This window comes from Vulpes vulpes, chromosome 15 (genome assembly GCF_048418805.1).
Source record: "Vulpes vulpes isolate BD-2025 chromosome 15, VulVul3, whole genome shotgun sequence".
NCBI classification, from domain to species: Eukaryota; Metazoa; Chordata; class Mammalia; order Carnivora; family Canidae; genus Vulpes; species Vulpes vulpes.
Window position 1 is genome coordinate 71,687,652 of NC_132794.1, and position 19,057 is coordinate 71,706,708.

A 19,057-nucleotide genomic window follows, 5' to 3' on the forward strand; every position below is an offset into this window, starting at 1 on the left:
TCTGCTTTTACTTGCTTAAAAATGAGAAAAGTGTATTTTAAAATCCTCCAGTGTGGTGAGCACCGTCAGGTCTATTCATTTGTTTTCCTTTGGCGTGTTCCCAGCTTGTGTGCTTTTGTAGAGTGGGAGGCTCTCGGAGGACTCGGTTGCTCTCCCTCCACCCCCATGTGTGTGTGTGTGACATTCTGACCACCACCCCTCCCCCCCACATCATGCGGTCTTCTGTATCACAGAAAATTGTCTTTGAGGTATGCCAGAGACGTGGGTTTTAAAAGGAAAAGAAATATCTGGCATTATGCATGTGAGATTAGAATTTCCCCCCACATCTCTGATGAGTGATTCTGTCCAGGCACCCCTGAGATGAGATTCCACTCTCTGCGGTTCTGTAAAGTCGACTTGGGCTGGCATTTTCACAAGTGAAATAAATTATTCATGGGTACCACCCAGTGTTCCTTAGTTTTATATTATGAGGAACTTAACAGGCTACAATATCAGGTCTTAAATAAAATTAACTACCCATGCAAAGATGTCACATTTCCTCGTTTTGTTTCTCATCCATGTTAAAATGACATCTTCATCAAGTTGCCTAGTCTATAATTCATTAATTTACTCTTGGTATCATACTTTGAAATGAGGCCTACATTAGCATCATGTTTTATACTAGGATCTTTGTAGAAAACCGGTCCAGAATTTTAACCATCTTAGTAAATATTCAGCCACATTAAGGCAGTAGTAGGCTTTTATCTTCCCAACCATTGCACTGTAAATCAACCACTACTCAGACACTTCCAGTACTACGGCCTCCAAAAGAATGTCAGAAATGATGACATAGAGGACTAAATACCGGATCAGAGTCCATAGTTTTTGCACCTCAGACTCTGAACCATTTTTTTACTAACAGTTTTTGAGACACAGTGAAATGTCATTTCTTAAACTGGGCCTTGTAGAATCTCGCAGGCGCGGTGATATATATGGCTTTCCTCAAACAGGCCGGGCTGAAATTGATACCATGTTTTATTTTTGCTCTTCAAACCGATGGGACTTTTGTGACCGTTTTCTAGTACCTTTATCGAAGACTTGTCATGTGATTGCGTGCCTGCTTCTTCTAAGTGGACGACTTCATCAGCCCCCTGTTTTTCATGTCCTATGCAATGCCTGCATGTAATCCTTTGAACTTGGCAAGATTTTATTTCACTTCCATTTTCCTTTGTTTTCCTTTTTTCTTGGAAGCCTTTCCCTACTGATGAGTATTTTAAGTTTATGATTACTAATCTTCCCCTGCTCTTGATGAATAGAGTAAATTCAAAGAGGACAGATACGGAAAATCTAAGAATCATTTGGTTCACATTCTGTTTCTTTTAACCTCTTTGGGATTTTGTTTTGTTTTGTTTTGGCTGCTTTGACCCCTCCCCACGCCCCCAGTTCCTTTTGATTTAATTGTATTTTCCGGCAGTTTCCAATTGTTTGAATTGGAAACAAAGCCTTAATAAGAGTTCTAGTTAATTTTCTGTCTTGTAATTACCGATCTCATTTTTCTGATAATTGGCCACAGCAATTATATGTATATTTACTAATCACATAGGAGGCTGTGCAATTGTATCTATCTGCCACCATTGATAATGACACGCATATTGCAGAGGTGCTTTTATCATCTTCTTTTTTCCACTACATCAAAGCTATTTCCTCTCGTTCTCAATAATGAATACATGCATGCATTTGACACAGTTGTGTGCTAGAGAAATTGTTTGGCTCCCACCAAATGCTGCATGCTCTGAGTTTCTTGCCTGCAGCGCTGGAAGGTTGTATGTAATGATATATTGCTCATCCAAATGGCCAAAGCACTCCAAAGCACAGTGAGATTAAAATAAGTCATTCCTTTGTTAATTTAAATAGGTGCATGTATCATACTTTGCAGGGCACTTTGTGTAGGGATGTCAGAGAGGAAAAAAGCCGCCGAAAGGTATTTTTAATAGCAAATGAGAATAGATGGGAATGGAGTCATTTGCAGCTGCCTACTTTATGTGGCTCTCTTGTTCCAACTGTAGGTCTAATGAGATGACTGTTAAAGTACTCTGCAGTGTAATTTCATTACATCCTGAGCCGCTACACTATAAACACAGTGGCGCTCTCTGTCATTCTTGGAAAAACTCCTAAATTCTTAAAGCCTTCCTTTGCAAATGGTAATGGGGTTTGCTCCCTGTGTTACTCAGTGGTTGTCATTTGTGGCTGTGTTGTTTCCTGCTCTTTTGAGTGGCTCTTACCTCCATCCCAGTCCTGTCTGGTGGTCAAGGTAGGAGTTTTTTATTGTGTCCTTAATTCACTGCCTTTCTCATGTGACGAGTTTGCCCATACTGGAAAATAGGCTAAAATTCCTTTTCAGGCAACAGCTTCCCCTATAAAAACCTTTCTATTAAAGTAAAAAAAACAAAAAACAAAACAAAACAAAACAAAAACACAACTAACCCAAATGATCCGGCAGGCAGTTAAGAGCAGTTGAATATACAAATAAATGTAAATAAAAAGGAAAGTGTAAATAAATAGCAAATCCAGTAAAAGAAACAAAGGTCAGCACAAGAATAATTTCACAGCTCTTTGTTAATTACAAGACCATTTGTGTGTTACTTAAATAATCATTAATTTCTCATTTACACTTTCGTACCTTCTTTCCTACCCCGTGGCTATCATTGTCCTTTTTTCACCTCCCCTGCCTCTTTGCTCTTGCGTTTCTCACCGTTGTAAAAACGTGTGTGGCTTGAAATTTGGCATTTTTAACATAAACGTGTGGGAGAGGGTGTAGACAGTCTTCTTAATTGGCCGAGGCCTTATTTATTTGCACATGGTGGTGAAGCCTTGTTACAGATTCATCTTTCTCCTGCTCCGGGGGGTGGGTGGGGTTGGGGGGGGGGGGAGGCTGGGGGAGCACATAGAGGAAAAAACAGGAATTGTTGTGACTTTTGGTGACTTGTTTTTCCTCCATCCCAGGATTCGCCCGTCCTTCCGGTTGGAGAGTTCTCCGAGCCATTTGTACATTTCATCACTCAGTGGTGAGCCCGTTTGCAAACATGCCATGCCCTCAATGTAAATGATACATGCCATTAACTCTGCGGCTCCGCGAGACCTTCTGGCTCTCCCTGCCTCCTCTTGGAGACGGGAGGGACTTCGGGGGGCCTTGGGCAGATGGGGCAGCAAAGCTGAAGAAATTGTTTAAATTATGTAAACGTTATTTACACAAAGGGTCGTAAATGTACTTTAGAGGCTTTTTCCTGTTTTAATAAACTGCTGAGAATCGGGCTACTTCTTCAAGCACAGATACTGTGCTATCCGATTTTTTTTTCTTAAGAAATACGCAATTTTATAGCCCCTATTGAACAGACATATGAAGCTTATTTTTATTAATGTAACCTCAAGCTACCCATAAAACTGTCTGTCACTTAGTGGAAGCAGCCTAGTTTATTAATTCATCGGATTTTCAGTAAATAACTTTTATCCCTGGTTATATGTTAAACACAATACTGGGGTCCCCTTTCAGTGAATTTTGATGTTTGAAAGCCCATGCAAGCATGATTCCATGAGGCCCACTTGAACCATTAAAGAACTGGAAGGAACCACAGGATTTCTATCAAAGGGGCCCTCATAGCCTCTGGGCAGCGCCTCATCACTTTACACCTGAGGAAACAGGCATTTTCCTGCCAATGGTTCTTGTCCAGCCTTCTGCCTTTCCCCGCAGTAGAGTGAGGTTTCCCCTTGCACATCATCCACCTGCCTCTTCCCCATTCAGCAGCACCAGGGTGGCCTTAGAAACTCAGTGGCTCCAACCCACTGCCCTGCTTCTGCCCTCTGCCTCGCCCCAGCATGGAGAAAGACAGACAGAGGAAGAAATTGAGAGCATAGCAATGACCACCGCAATGCAGGAGACAGAACTAACCAGAAACTGTTCTGGACGTTCCAGAACTTTCTCATAACTACCTCTCCATTCCTTCCCCTCATCCACCAGGTTCCATTTCATCAGCCCTTCAGAGTCATGTTCAGTGGTGGAAAATCAACCCTTTATTCCCGCGATGCCTCGAAATGGTGCTGTCGGGAGTCCTTGCTAAACCAAAACTGTTGTACGCTGTCCCCCTCCCCTCCCCCCTGCCATGATCCATCTGATGATTACGCTAAAGTGAAGCCAAGAAATATTCCTTAATATAAATGTCAAGCTTTATCACCTTTTTGACTAAGTGTAATATGTTACCTCTTAATAAAAATGTCTCATACGGTTTATATTCCATAGAAAAATATGTGAGGAAGAGATTTTCCCCCCCGACTTCGAAAATTTTATTAACACTGTTTCTATTTATTTAAAATACTTATATAATATTCTGTAGCTTTTAAAAACTATTTTTACCCTGCAGACATTTTATTTCCAAAGCATATCATGTTGGAAAAAAGCACATATATCGGTTTAACACCGGAGTCCTGAGCTCATCAATAATATAGAGCCATTATCCAGAAATGTGTATTAATCTCTCTTAATTTCCTTTACATGGAATTCCTAGAAACACTCAGAAGCACATCATGGGAATGCCCTATTTTGAAATGCAAAAATTGAAAAATAAACGGTGCCATTCCTAAGCCGCCTGGAGCACTGATTTGGGCATCACCCGACCGGCAGTGTGGGCTTTGTGACGGGACAGGACGGCTGTGCATCTCGCTGTGTGGCCTGAGAGCCGCTCGGGGGTGGGGCCAGTCCTGGGCAGACGGGGAAAAGCAGAGAAGGCTTTGCCTTCCTTCTGTCCAAAAAATTAATCAGCTGTTATGTAAAAGTTTTATGGAGGCAGGGGGAGGGATAACCTGTGTTGAAATTTCCACAGATGTCAAGCCGAAACAGAAATGATAGTGGGTAATAGCCTTGTTTTCCCAAGAGATACAGCTACTTTGGAATGTCAGATTAGGACTGTTACCAACTCCACTGGCGAGACAGCTTGAATTACTTGCTAATGGATGCAGTATTTGAGAGGTGCATATGGTTATTTATAGGGAAGGCAAATGTCCTCGATGTCATTAATGGTTCATAACTACGGTTCTTATTTACCAAATGATCATTAAGTCTCTCTATTTAAAAAAAAATAAATACTGTCAGCAAATGCAGGGATCATATGATGGGTTTTCCTGTTGCTTGTTAGAGGTTGCCTGATGTAAAGAAAAAGCATCCATATGATTTTGAAGTAATCGAAGAAGCAGTCTCTTTTCATGACTTCATCCCACAGACACTCTGGGTTTAGTACAAATACGGCCGCCAAAGAGCTACCCATAGTCACGTCAGTCCCACATGTGAGTGTTTCATCATGTAGCTACGTACATGATACAGCTGTGGATGATACTTACTGTCTGTAAGACAAGAAATATTTTGTAAGGAATGTGGTTCTTTAAGCAGCTTAAACAAACTTAACTCCTCACAGCTGTTTAGTGCATATAGACTTGCATTGTAACCAGAATAAATAAAAGTTGAGATAATGTAACAGCCCATTTGTAACTTTGTAGCATTCTCTAGATTCCTGGCCTCTTTTATGTATTATTTGTCATTCAGAGTGATAATGAAGGAATAAGATATTTTCCTATTTGACTTGATAGTCATGTTTCTTTTCTTATTACCTTCTCCCAGTTACCAAAAAAAAGTCTTTTGTTCCCTACATTTAAGTTTGAAATAAATTGAGAACTGAGTCAGGAAGACATATTGCTGCTTCCCCACCACACACACATTTATTTCAAAAGTAGAATTAGGTAAATTTAAATCCATTCTTCATCTGTATTGCAAGAATAACTCTACTCCCACACACACACACAAGAAAAAATCTTTGTGTTTCTGATTCATGAGATTTCCCCTAAAATCTGATTAATTAAAGGCCCAAATAAAAGACAGGGTATATATGCTAATACTTTGGCCAAGAATTGAATATGATGAATTTGGAAACATTCAGATTCCAGGGGAAACGGTCAAGGGTGGAAAGTATAGCACAGATTCCTAAGTGATACCGGTTAACAGTGGGGTTTCCTTCCTCTTACAGCATGCGAAAACAACCAAAAGAAAGACCAGCACCTGAGGACCTGATGGTAAGTACATTTTTTTAGTTACATTAGAATTCTCTAGTTATAGATCTGTGCTTAACATTCTGTTAAAAGTACCAGAATGGAATTTAAAACATCCACAGGCTTTAGAGAGGCAGCATTACTTACTCCATTTGGGGAGGTGTTTTTGAAGTTCATATCCTCAGACAGTAGTTTTTACTTTTTAAAAACCCACCACCGTTTTTGAAACTTAAAGCAGAACTCTCTTCCTTCGCCTCACACCCAAGGGTCACAAGTTAATCTGGGTTACTCCTTGTCCTCATTTGCTGTTACAGCCTCTCAGAATCCAGAGGATTGGTAACAGAAAAGCGAGTCAGCATATTAAGTTTTTAGCGCAGTCCTGCAGGAGAGTCTGAATGTGGCGCGGAGTCCTCTTGGATTCATGTAGAATGAAATTAGATTGGCTGCAAAAGATCAAGTTAATGTGAATCTTTGGTCTTTCCACAGAAAGAGACAACTATAAGGCTGCGGGTGCTGTGTTCTCAGCTCCAAGGCCGCTTTCTTTGATTGCAAATGACAGTTTTTAGTGGAGCAGGGAGAGGAACAGAGACGCTCCCTGGCAATTCCCAAATGGTCATTTATTTAGTGCAGATTGTTGATTTGACAATGCACAAGCTGTTAGACCGCTAGGATCGAGCATTAGTAAATAATAATTATCGTCTGCTCTTTCTCATGTTTTGTGTATACCATTCCGTCTTTAGATTATTGCTCAGAGCACATTCCAGCCGATTTCCTTTCACCACTTTAAACAGTGAACATTTTACAGATACCAGTCCAGAGGTGTTCATCCGTTGTTTGCCATCCTAATCAACACCCTGAGTGCCCAGACTTCTTACTTAGGATACAGATTTCATCCTAGAATATAAAATAACGCTATGTTTCCCTTTCGCATCATGAATGCTTTCCAGAAAGGTAGTTTTCTCCCTCGTGTTACCCCTGGAGCAAATCTCCATTTTCAGGGTAGTTTCAAGTTAAAGTTCAGCCCTAAAACCTCTGCAATTCACAACTGTGCAGTTTTCATGTCTAGAATACACTGATCTTTCAGCGACGGCGTCTCTTTGATGGTTGGGAAATTCTTGCAGTTAGTCACATTTGAGAAAACTTGGAACAGGTTCTAGAGATGGAGACCCATTTACCTTGTACATTATTATGCTATGGCTGGATAGCTCAGCTATTAAAACAAAGGAATAGGGTTTCATAAAATAGATATGTTTGTAAACGCATGTCTCAGTGCTATGATGAGTTGGCCACTTATAAATAAAACACTCCAGATCTCATGTACACTCATAAATGCATACGGATGTATGTCTTCTTGGTAAGGAGCACAACTCCAGGGTGGCAGGTCATAAAGACAAAGCTAAAGGGTGAGTACTTTCAGTGCCTTAGAAGGAAGTGTATGTAAGGGTGTGTGTGTGTGTGTGTGTGTGTGTGTGTGTGTGTGGAGAGAAACAAGCGATACATATTTTGATATCTCTTTATAACTGTACACCCTGGTGTGTGCTGTCCCACATTTTTAATTAATAAATATCAATAAATCAGTGAAAAAAACAGTGAAAAATTTAGTCACAGGAAGCACCATCCTATACGTAATTTAACATTTTTAGTACTACTCCCAGTTGGATTTAAATGAACATATTCCTTAGGTACAGCACCAGTGAGGCACCCTGGCTTAGAAAGAGCTTGGTGAGGAGGCGGAAAACTTGGAACATATGTGAGGCTCCTGCGGTCAAGAGGGTTGGGTGCTGCCTGCCTCTGACTGCAATATTGAGCCAAATAGGGGAAGGGAAGGAAAGTGGGTTGTACCTGACTTGGGGTACCTGAGTCACATCCTTGGATCCCAGTCTTTGTGTTTTCCAGCATATTAATGGCTTTAATTTTTCCTTTTCCCTCTCCGCCCACAACCTATTTGATGGTGCTCCCATCTGGAAGCTGAGAGCACCCTCTGGAATGCATGAACTGTGGAGGACATTTGTCACTGTGGGTGGGGGCCTGCCTTTCATAAAAAGAGCAGTTTATCTCCCAGACACGGTAACACCAGGTAGCAGGGTACTGACGTGGTCAATACTTTTGGGCGTACCGCTTGGGCCGCATCAGCTGTGGGAGGCCTGGAGATTGTCCAAACCAAAGGGAGAAAATCAGAGATGGGACCAGGTGGAAATGCTGAGAGTTACAGATGCGTCACCGGGGACCTCTGGTGTGCCTGTGACCTCCGTGAACACATTGGGTCCCGCCTAAGTAAACCAGAGTGCAGGGAGGGGTGGGCCATGCACACAATGGGCCTGTAAGCAGTTTTTATCTGGTGGGGTTACCTTATATCCAGAATACCCCAGTCATAAAAACCATCATCTTTGCAATTTTTGACCATGTAAGTCTTAAAGATGAAGTGTAAAGCTCAAGTTTAGACTCCTGAGGCCACTAAAATCCCAGTGTTAGGACTCATCTAGGTGTTTAGCTATTTAATTCTACTTTGTATGGTTGTTCCAAAGATAGTTACCAATTTTTCTCTTTTTTAAAACAGATTTTATTTATTTATTCATGAGACACACACACACACACACACACACACACACACAGTTAGAGACAGAGGCTGAAGGAGAAGCAGGCTCCCTGCAAGGAGCCCGATGTGGGACTCGATCCCAGATCCGGGGATCACGCCCTGGAGGCAGAGACAGAGGCTGAGACAGAGGCTGAAGGAGAAGCAGGCTCCCTGCAAGGAGCCCGATGTGGGACTCGATCCCAGATCCGGGGATCACGCCCTGGGCCAAAGGCAGACCCTCAACCGCTGAGCCACCCAGGCATCCCTAGTTATCAATTTTTCTGTTTTAAGTAGAAATATTTTAAAGCTGGACCAAGAAACTCCCTTAACGCTCACATTTTGGGGAGCCCAGAGTTCATGTGAGCTGATAGGCTTTTCTGGCATGTAGCCATTAAGCTACATATAGAACTCACTCAGAACTCTCATCGGTAGCATCCACATCATCTTGGGAGATCTCAGAACCAGGTAAATAATTCAATTCAGCAGATATTTGTAGACCATTATGTGCAAAGTCCTGTGCTAGACTCAAGATACAAGGAAGAACAAGCCACATTCATACAGTCTTGCAGGGAACACAGCAAGTATACAAATTGCTAGGATAAAGTAACTCATAAAAGAACTGCAGAGAAAAAAAAGAAAAAGAACTGCAGAGTTCTGGGGGATCCACTGGGAGAAAATGGAAAAAGCTGCATGAAGAAGGTAGCATTTGAAAAGGGCCTTTGGCGAATGGACTGAATTTTAGTAAAGAGTTTTCAAGGGGTCGTTCCAGACAAAGGAAACAGACTGGACAAAGCCTGAGTGTGAAGAGGCTCCAGACTTTTTCAGAGCAGCATGAGAACTCTAGTGCCCTTTGGAACAGAAATCCTATTGACATTGTTCTCGTGGAGTCCCAAACCCACAAAGGTGGAATTCAGATAGGCTACACGTTCACCACCAGCTGGGTGATCTGTTAAAACTTCCACTTCTTATAGAAGAAACCCTAGTCCAAGTCTGAAAACTTTGACCTGACATGGAAGCAACACACCCACCCACCCACACTTTTTTTCCGTGAGTGGGCTCCCATTCAAGTATAAGGAAACCCTTCTGTCCTTTAAGAGCTATTGCATAAATCAAGAGTCAGCGTTAAACCCAACAAAGGAAAGCCAGCCATGCAGGCGGTGAAGACCCTCCGACGTGCTGATACCCCTCACTCACACACACTCTTTCTGCTCCTAAGAAAATGATTCCGTTATTAACCCACTTTTACATCACCCTGGTAAATCACAGGGAAGACCTAGGTCAGTGCTGCCTCGGCTCTGTGAAGTAGGACCCATCAACTTAGAAAAAAGTTTCAGTCTGTAGAAGCTCTTTAGAGATGGCAAACAGAATGTTCACCAGGCTTAAGACAACGCAGGGGGAACGTTGCAGCTTATGTGGAGTGGGGGACAGCTGCTGCCCATCAGAACGGATGGCGAGGATGCGGCAAGAAGGGAGAAGATGATAAGCAAGGGTGATGGAGGCCTTTTCCCAAAATGTCAGCAATCCAATTGAAGGACGCAAAAAGGGACACCTGGGTGGCTCAGCGGTTGAGCGTCTGCCTTTGGCTTAGGGTGTGATCCCAGAATCTCAGGATCAAGTCCCGCATCGGGCCCCCTGCATGGAGACTGCTTCTCCCTCTGCCTGTGTCTCTGCCTCTCTCTGTGTGTCTCTCATGAATAAATAAATAAAATCTTTAAAAAACACACACACACACAAAAATAACAATCAGACCTCTAAATTCAGGGACAGCTTGAGATGGGAGCATATTGAGATGGAGAGGGTCAGATCTGGTTTTGCTCTTCAAATGGTTGTGTTTAAGTATTTTTGAATAGAAGGAAAACGGAGAGAAACATTATCGTGTAGGCCCTTGCTCAAGGGAGGCCACCGAGTGTGCCTTCTGCTGAATGAGTCTTCCTGTGGAGTTCTCTGGTAGCCAAGGTCAGGCTGTGCTTTAGCAGGAAAGCTTCCCCACTTCCCTTCCCTTGTCAGCAGCTCCCTATCCCCTCCCAGCTCTTAGCATCCTCATGTGCAAAACGGAGGGGATGGACGAGATCCCCCAGTCCTCCATCTCAGGTCCATGACTTCAGGAAGTCTGTTAGAGCCCCTAAAATTCCATCCAGCTTCGTGTATGCATGCAGGGATTTGCATTCTTTTCTGAGGAGAGGAATCTGTGGCTGTCATCATTTTTTCAAACGGGACCGTGACCCTGAATGATTGTTAAGCTCCCTGGCTGCCTTTTCATTCTGTTATTGCAGTGCAGCCAGGACCAGACCAGCAGCTCAGGAGGGTGCTGGCCCGGCAAAGGGGAAGGAAGGGAAAGGCCCTCCCTGTGGGACTCGCCAGGGCTGCTCCCCAGCTGGCAGGTGTCCTTAACCTCCCAGCCTGTCCTGAATGTGGGCCTCGACGCAGGCAAGGAGGGTACGGGCCGTGGGCACCTCTACAGTTACAATTTAGGTTCAGAGTGCTGTAGATCCTTCTATGCATTTAGAGTATTTCCAGAAGCTTCCCATGTCTAAGCTCTATTTAATGGAATCTATGCATAGTAAGTAATCAGGTCAGAAGAAGCAGCATCCCGGTTTGAGATCAATCGCTGGCTAATACTTTATCTAGGCCACTTTATTATCTCATGCTGATCCGATTCCCATTCTCCTCCTCCTTTGTAGCATGCACTTCGGCTGTGGTAAAAGTACGGATCACATACATATTAAAAACATATACCCATTCTATCTGTATGTAAATGCGTGAGGCACAGCTGGATATTGCAGAGGAGTTTGATTTACTAATAGTTATTATCTGTTCTAGCTGTTCAGTGGCAAAGAGAATTTCAAAGAAACAAGCTGGCGCAGAAATTGTCTTTATGCTATTACTATACTGCTTTAGTAATTGTTTAAAAACATGGGTTTTCTCCTTAGGTTCTAATAATGCCTGTTATTTTGTGCGTTTCCTGGTACATTCCAGAGCAAGGCGTCCTCGTTCAGTATCTCCTCAGGTTTGGGTTTTGTTTTTTGGGGGGGTTTTTTGTTTGTTTTGGTTTTGGTTTTCCATTCAGGCTACTAAGAAGAAACACAGAGTGCAGTTTGCAATTGAAATTTGACATTTTGCTTAGAAAGCAAGTAAATCGTGGGACTCGAAATCTTAAAAAGCAGGTGTGGATCTTGGGGGAGGGATGTCAGTTATAATCAAAATAATGCTTTTAGATTTTTTTTCCCTTCATCTAAATCCCAGCAGCTGCAAACTTAAAGGCATCTCATTTCTCAGAAAAGGCTTTATGTATAAGAGGTGGTATTGTTTGGGGGCTAATAAACACCAAACTGCTCCAGAAAAATCTGTTTAAACATTTAATTACTTGTTAACTTGTTTAACTCCTCTCTGTTAAATTGTCACTGGTAGCTTTTCTGTGATCCAAAACTGATTGTAATTACATTTTCAGATAGTTTTGCTCATTGTTCTCTCAGTTAATCAATGGATGTGATAAACTGGGCATCTACATGGTCCCTTTTAAAAATTGAAGAAATCACCACGTTAGATTTTTGTCTCTCCAGCACCTCAATTCCAGGGTAGAAAACCCCTTTTGGGTTTACACCAAATGGTTTCATCCGCCACTGTTAGACTCAAACCTTTTGACCCCTGTGATAGTCAGAATGGACAATTAAGAAGATGATTTTAGGGGCACCTGGGTGGCTCAATTGCCGGAGTGTCTGGCTCTTGATCTCAGCTCAGGTCTTGATCTTAGGGTCATGAGTTCAAGGCCCATGTTGTACTCCATGCAAGGTGAGGAGCCTACATTAAAAAAAAAAAAAAAAGATGATTTTATTCAGGCTGTTGCAATATGGAGAATGTTTATGAGGGAGGAATGTCTCAAAGAAAAAGGAGTGGGCCATGGTTATGGAGGCAGGTAAACGAGGAAGTCAGATGGAAGGATGGATCATATCTCTGTGAAAGTTGGGTGGTCCTTTGTGGCTAACAAAAGAGTAAGGAGATTTCTCATCTATTCTTTCTTTCTGGGAGCACAGATAAAGTTCAACATTATGTCACCACATTCTACTAAACAGACCAGCAGTGAGTTTTGGTTTCTTTTGATCCAGACCTTACATGTATTCCAAGCACAGATAGGAGGAAATGCACATTTCAGCAGCCCCCTTGCATAGTGTTCATGGACCACTCTGCTTGCAATCTAAACTTTTTAAGATATTAATGATGATTTAATAAGCAATTACGAATTTGGTTGTCGTTTACTACATCTAGCTATTGCCTGTGTCTAAAAGAGCATGTTTTAAAACAGACCCTTAGGCCAAACTCATATGTGTGTCTGGCCACCCATTCTTGCAGACATCATTTTTGCTTTTGGTTATTCATCTGGAGGTGCAGATCAGCTCATTAGCCAAGGCACCCAGAATTTGCAGGGAGACTCCCTGACTGGGATTGTAACTTCAGCTAAGTATCTCCTTCAAGCACAAATAGCATCCCAGAAGCCTGGGGGCTCTACAGAGGCCCAGTTGACAACCATGTAATGATCTTTTTATTATTATTTTCAAGTTCTGAAGGCCATTAAAATCATCTGTTTGTGTCTGCTTATAAATAGGAATCTACTAGTAAGAAGTTGATTTTAGCTTTTTAATTGCACATAATTACAACGGCAAAATCACTATCTGGATGCTTGAGATCGCACTAAATCAGACAGCTTTAATTTGAATTTTTGATGACACGTTAGCACTTCAGCAAGAACAGAGAGATTATAACCCCAGAAAACAAGCTTTGTTTTTCCACAGACATGACTGCTTAATCTTTTCACGAGACTTGAGCAGATAAACATGTGTGTGTTTGTGTGTATTTATATACACGCACGTAGCAAGAGAGATACAGATAGATAAAAATCTGTCACTCCTTGATCATGGTGATCTAACAGTTTTAATTTCCCAGTTAAGGATAACTTTTTTCCTCCATCAGTCAGGTCAAATCTCTTAATATGGTGATGATTTGCCTGTTTAAGATTGCGGTTTTTTGAACTCCTGCCTGCAGTGCTTCTTTCTCATTTTACTGGGCCAACTGTCATCTTCCCAGCATCGCGTTTCATGGCACAATGAGGCTGTGGTGCCTTGACTGCAAAAATAGTTTGGTTATCCTGGAGGCAGTGAAGTGGATCTCTGGGGCTGCTCTGCTGTGTTACGCCACATTTACGGGGGGCGAAGCTGGGTCTTGGGAGTGTGTCGTCCATTAGTTCCTCATTTGACACCACTCAGCCTGTTGGCAGTTTCTTTTATTTGGGTGGTAGCCTCGGTTTGGAATACCCTTCCCTGCCGTTGGAGATCTCCATCCTCCTCTGCATCACAGTGCTTGGTCCCTTCTCTGAGGCACTCCAGAATTTACTGTCTCTAACTTGGAATGGCACTTAACTACACAAAATTACATATTCGTTGTATATTCCCAATTTGGCCCATGTGGTACAGGTTCCTAATGCTGGCAACTCATCAGAATCAGACAAGTGGGCTAAAAATAAAGAGGAAAAAAAAACAAAAAACAAAACAACCCTGGATCCCAGCCCAGATCAAAGAATCTGTGATGCTTGGGCCAGAGAGCAGGTACTGTTTTGTTTCTTAAAAGCTCTCTGGGTGATTACAAGGAGAAGCTAGTTTAATTCCCTTTTTTCCTACTCGATTATAAGTGCCGTGAAGGAGGATCATGCTCTTAGAATTCAGTGCCAGCATGGTTGGTTCTATGCAACTGCCATTCAGGCGAGGTCTCTGATCTAATTACAAGAAGAGAAATCGCTATCACTTCCTCTTTGCATGCGCCAGTCTCTCTCATCCAGTTCAGTGAAACGTTGTACTAGACATCGAACAGAGAGACAAACGGGATATATCCCTTGTTCTCAGTTTCCTCAGACTGACCCAAGAACAAGTAATCTCTGGACGTTGTAACATACAAGATAAGTTAGGGTGATCACACCAGAATGCGTAGCCCCATCAAAGGGTTTTGTCGGAGTTACCAAGAGGTCATGTGGGTGAAATAATTTGATGCTAAAATAAAGACATTTTTAGGATGTTGCGATGTTTGCAGGGGGGATAACGTTCAAAGCATTTAACAACCAGTATTGTGACCAGAGCAGGCACCAGGTTTGGCCATCCCACCCTGGAAGTACGAGAAGAGCAAGACAGTGTTACGCAGGTGTTGCTCAGCAGCACCTGTGAGCTCTCCGGTGTGTTCTAACCACACGAGAATCCACCTTGACCGTTAATTCCAAGTCAAGAGGTCACCAGAGAACCAAGACCTAGAGGAGACCACCTGGCCAGCACCATCTTTGCTGGGTTAGACTGATGGCAGGGGGACCCCACAGTCTTTTTCAGCATCACAGATGCGTGTCACCCCAACCCCTAGCTCTCAGGAATAATGGATTAAGTTGAAAACAACCAGAGACATTTAGTCATTTCTGGGGGAAATATAAAAAGATCTGAAGCCTAGTCTCTGTGATTTGGGAATTGCTGTTAAAGGCAGCAAACTTGTTTTCCTGGGAGTACACTCCAATAAATAGATGCAATTCTTATCAATAATTAATGAGTCTAACCAGGAATTTCAAGGGCTGGAAAAATATTAGAGGCCTCCTATTTACAGTTGAAACCAGCTGGATTTGTTTAATGGGTTGTTTGCTTTTTAATTTGTAGCAGTTTTGAGAGAGACCTTTGGGGATCGGGAGTCTTGTGGTTTCAGTGAACCCTTTTGTAGATATGCAGTTATTTGGGGGGCTGGATCTGCCTGCAGATAATTTGAGGTTCGCTTGGCCATTTAGAGACTGCCTAAAGGCAGTAAAGACATTTGGGCCTTCTGTCCTCTATTTAATTTTCAAGATTAGAATTAAACATTAGGTCTTGGTCTACCGAGAGACATTTGCCGGAGCATGGACTAGTTTCTTTCCAGTATCCTGGTTTACCGTTTCTCTGTGCTTTCAGTATAAATGGTCACTGATCCTGAAGTAGGAGGCTAGGTAGCATTCGTTTATTCGTGCAGAGGTTCCCTTGACACAAATAAAAATGGAATTTTCAAATGTAACCTGATTAACTCTTAATTGTATACCAATAGCCTACGTGTGTCTCACTTCCCTCAGAAGGCTTCTGGATGGCCTGCGTCTCTTTTTAAACTTGGGGGGGGGGGGCAGAGGGATTCAATTAATAGCAGGACTTTCTAATTGTGGGACTGGTGTGGAGTTGACAAAAATTTGTATAAATAGGGTACATTTTTCCACTTAAGAGGGCTGTGCTGAAACATTTTTAATTGGATTTTCATGGTGATTGACAGCATTTGATTATGACAGTAACTTTATTTGGCTGGACTGCTCTCGCCTCTTGTTCAGATTTTTCCATCAAAGCTCTTTTTTATCCTCTGAATCCCCAGTGGAGCAGCAGTCATTGTGGAAGAGCCTTTTAGCACCTTTGTTGTCACCATCCCTGGTGATGATTGGGCCCAGCTGGTAGTAGATAAGAAAATGTCCCTTTCACAAAGAGGCTGTGTCTCCCGCCTCTGTGGCTTCAATAATTTTAAGAGCCCCCAAAACCTGTTGAGGATTAGAAGTAGCTTTAGATGTGAAATGAGTGTTAAGTATTAGTAATCGGGAGATTAGGGCCCCAGGGACGATGAGAGATAAACAACCGCAATTAGGGCAAATCTGCCGATGTAAACAAAATTTAGCAGAAACAGATGCCCTAACCATTTTGGGGGATTGATTTGAGGGCACCAAGGAATCGATTTTTGTCTTGTTTACACTTTCAAACCCCTGTGATATAGTGAAAGGCGAAATATTTCATACAGCCTGATTTTAGTTAATTTTTTTTCCAGTGCCTCACAGTAGGCGCCTGTCTTCTCGCAGTGACCAGGCCTGAGTTTATTCAGCATTCACAGGGAGCAGCTAATTGTCTATGAAGGGCCCCCGTGTTTAAATGGGCTTGACAGGAATTTAAATTTTGTTTCAATCAACCCCTGTGCTCACAGCCTGCTCCAGTTTCTAATTTTTAAATTAAACATGATTTTTTTTTTTTTTTTAAGCCAGAGCCTTGCCTCTGGAATACTCTGGCTCTAACTCTCGGAAGGCAAATCAGCAACCCTGGAATGCTAGTGTGTGTAGGGCCCGAGGCACCAGCTCCCAGGCTGGAAAGTTCTTTCTAGAACCAGAGCCGGCGTTTCGTCCCCTTCAGGGAGGTCAGCAGAGCTGTGGCTGGGCACACTGTCCTTCCTGCCTGCGGAAATAGCCCAGCTCTCCTGTGCAGGCAGTGGTGCCACGTCATGTGGAAAGTGGGTTAAATACCAAAGAAAGGCGGAAGGGTAGATTTAGAGGGCTGGCTACATTATAACCTACTGCATGTCTGGTACAGATACAGATTTCAGACTAAGGCTTTTCTACTCCTGTGAGAGGGGAGGGAACACCTCTGGGCATCACGAGTGTGCTTTCGCCGTTTTTAGTTGTCAAGCACCTGGCAGGTGCAGAGCATCCTACCTGATGCCGAGGAAGTGGTGTGGCAACCCTGAATCCTGACCTCAACCAGCTTATAGTCTAGCAAGGAAGATGAGGCTGTAACAGCCAAGCCCTGGATGGGACATGAGACCCATCGAAGCCCTCCCTCTGCAATTCCTGCCCACCTTCACCTGCCCCTTCACACGCACGCTGGGCTCCAGTATTCTCATGGTGCCCAGATACGTGAGACAGCCTTGCATGGTCATGTCTTTGATGTGCTGTCTCCTTACATCCACGTGGGAAATTCCTGCAATTCCAGTAATTTCAAGAGCCTCCAAAAACGTGTTGAGGATTAGAAGTAGCTTTGGGTGGGAAATGAGTGTTCATTGGCACAGCCTCTGTGAGGCTTCCCAGGCCTGCTTCGGTAGGGTTCACGACTTCCTGGCGTATGGCATCCTTCCTGCTGGCAGGTACCTCTGTTAGTGCACTTTTCACCCTTTGTGGCAGCAGCTTGTCTACATAACTGGTAACAGTGCATGAACAAGACTACTAGTTTCTTTTTTTTTTTTAAGATTTTATTTATGTATTCATAAGAGACCCAGAGAGGGGGCAGAGACATAGGCAGAGGGAGAAGCAAGCTCCCCATGGGGAACCCGATGTGGGACTCGATCCCAGGCCCCTGGGATCATGCCCTGAACTGAAGGCAGACGCTCAACTGCTGAGCCACCCAGGCATCCCAAGACTACTGGTTTCTAGAGGACAACGTCATGTCTTATTTATGTGAGTATCCTGAGCATAGCCCCAAGTAGAATGCCCACTATATAGTTATTGAATTGAAATGGTATGAATTTAACAGGTAAAATGTTTTCTGCGGGAGGCAAGGTTTCTTCCAGCCAGGGTTTTCCGGGCAGGCTTTGTGAATTGGTGACAAGTAAGGCAGTCCTCACAGAACATTTATTTACGTGAGCGTCTTACTTCTTGCATACAACATGGAACACAGCTCGGATCACAAGTGACAGACCCTGTAATGTCCGCATTGGCCAGAATCTATTACAACTTATTTTCTCTGAACTTACCTGAAAGCACTTACGAGGATTGCATGCATCTTGGAGCTGCAGATAAATTCAGAAAGGCTTCTGTTCTTTAACATCTAAAAAACCAAAATTATTATAGAGAGAGAAATTAATCTAAACAGATAACATTTCTTAAACACCTGAGTTTCAGAGTTCTTTCATATAAATTACTCATTTGACCCTCACACAAACACTACAAGGGTTATTCCTATTCCCATTTAACTGATGTGTTAAACTGGGGCTTAGAGAGGTTAATTGGCTTGCCTGGAGCCACAAAACCAGGACAGAAATGGGACCATCGTGCCTTAAACAAAGCTGTATCTACTGGCGCACCCTGAGCAGGGGATGGTGCTTGTGAGAATCTCAGCTAAGTCAAACTATTTCTTGCACTCAAAAATAAAACTAAATACAAATAGCCTACAAAGAAACATGTAGGATTTCAGCAGGGTGCTTGTGAAGCCAAAATGCCCCTCTGGTCCCCTCCACCTTGGCCTCATCCTGCAGCTGCCATAGTTGAGGCAAGGAGCTGGTGGCTGCACACTGCAGCAGGTGCCTGGCCAAAGCCTCAACCTCAGTGCAGGCAAACCAAACAGGAAGAGAGAAAATAATCACAAGCAGTTTGCATTTGGTCTGTTAGTTGGTTATCTGAGCAGAGGCTGTGAGTATTTTTGAGTTATTATTGTTTTTTGGTTTTGTCAACTTTGTAGCAGAAACCAAGAGCCTCAAACCTTATTTTCAGTTCTTCCATCATGGTTACAGAAATAAGCAACTTCTGGGGTGCCTGGGTGGCTCAGACCTGCCTTTGACTCGGGTCGTGATTTCAGAGTCCTGGGATCAAGCCTGGCAGTCCAGCTCCCCGCTCAGCGGGAAGTCTGCTTCTCC

General features: G+C 43.0%; 1 protein-coding gene across 24 annotated transcripts in view; it reads left to right on the plus strand.

The window, feature by feature from the left end:
- The window catches only part of MAP2K5 (mitogen-activated protein kinase kinase 5), a 259,266-nt gene that overhangs the window by 214,684 nt on the left and 25,525 nt on the right, over positions 1–19,057 (plus strand). For all 24 annotated transcript variants that reach the window (XM_072738900.1, XM_072738899.1, XM_072738891.1 and 21 more), the window contains 2 exons: positions 2,983–3,044; positions 6,048–6,093. In XM_072738900.1, coding sequence (XP_072595001.1) covers positions 2,983–3,044; positions 6,048–6,093 — 108 coding nt within the window. The remainder of the gene's footprint in view (positions 1–2,982; positions 3,045–6,047; positions 6,094–19,057) is intronic.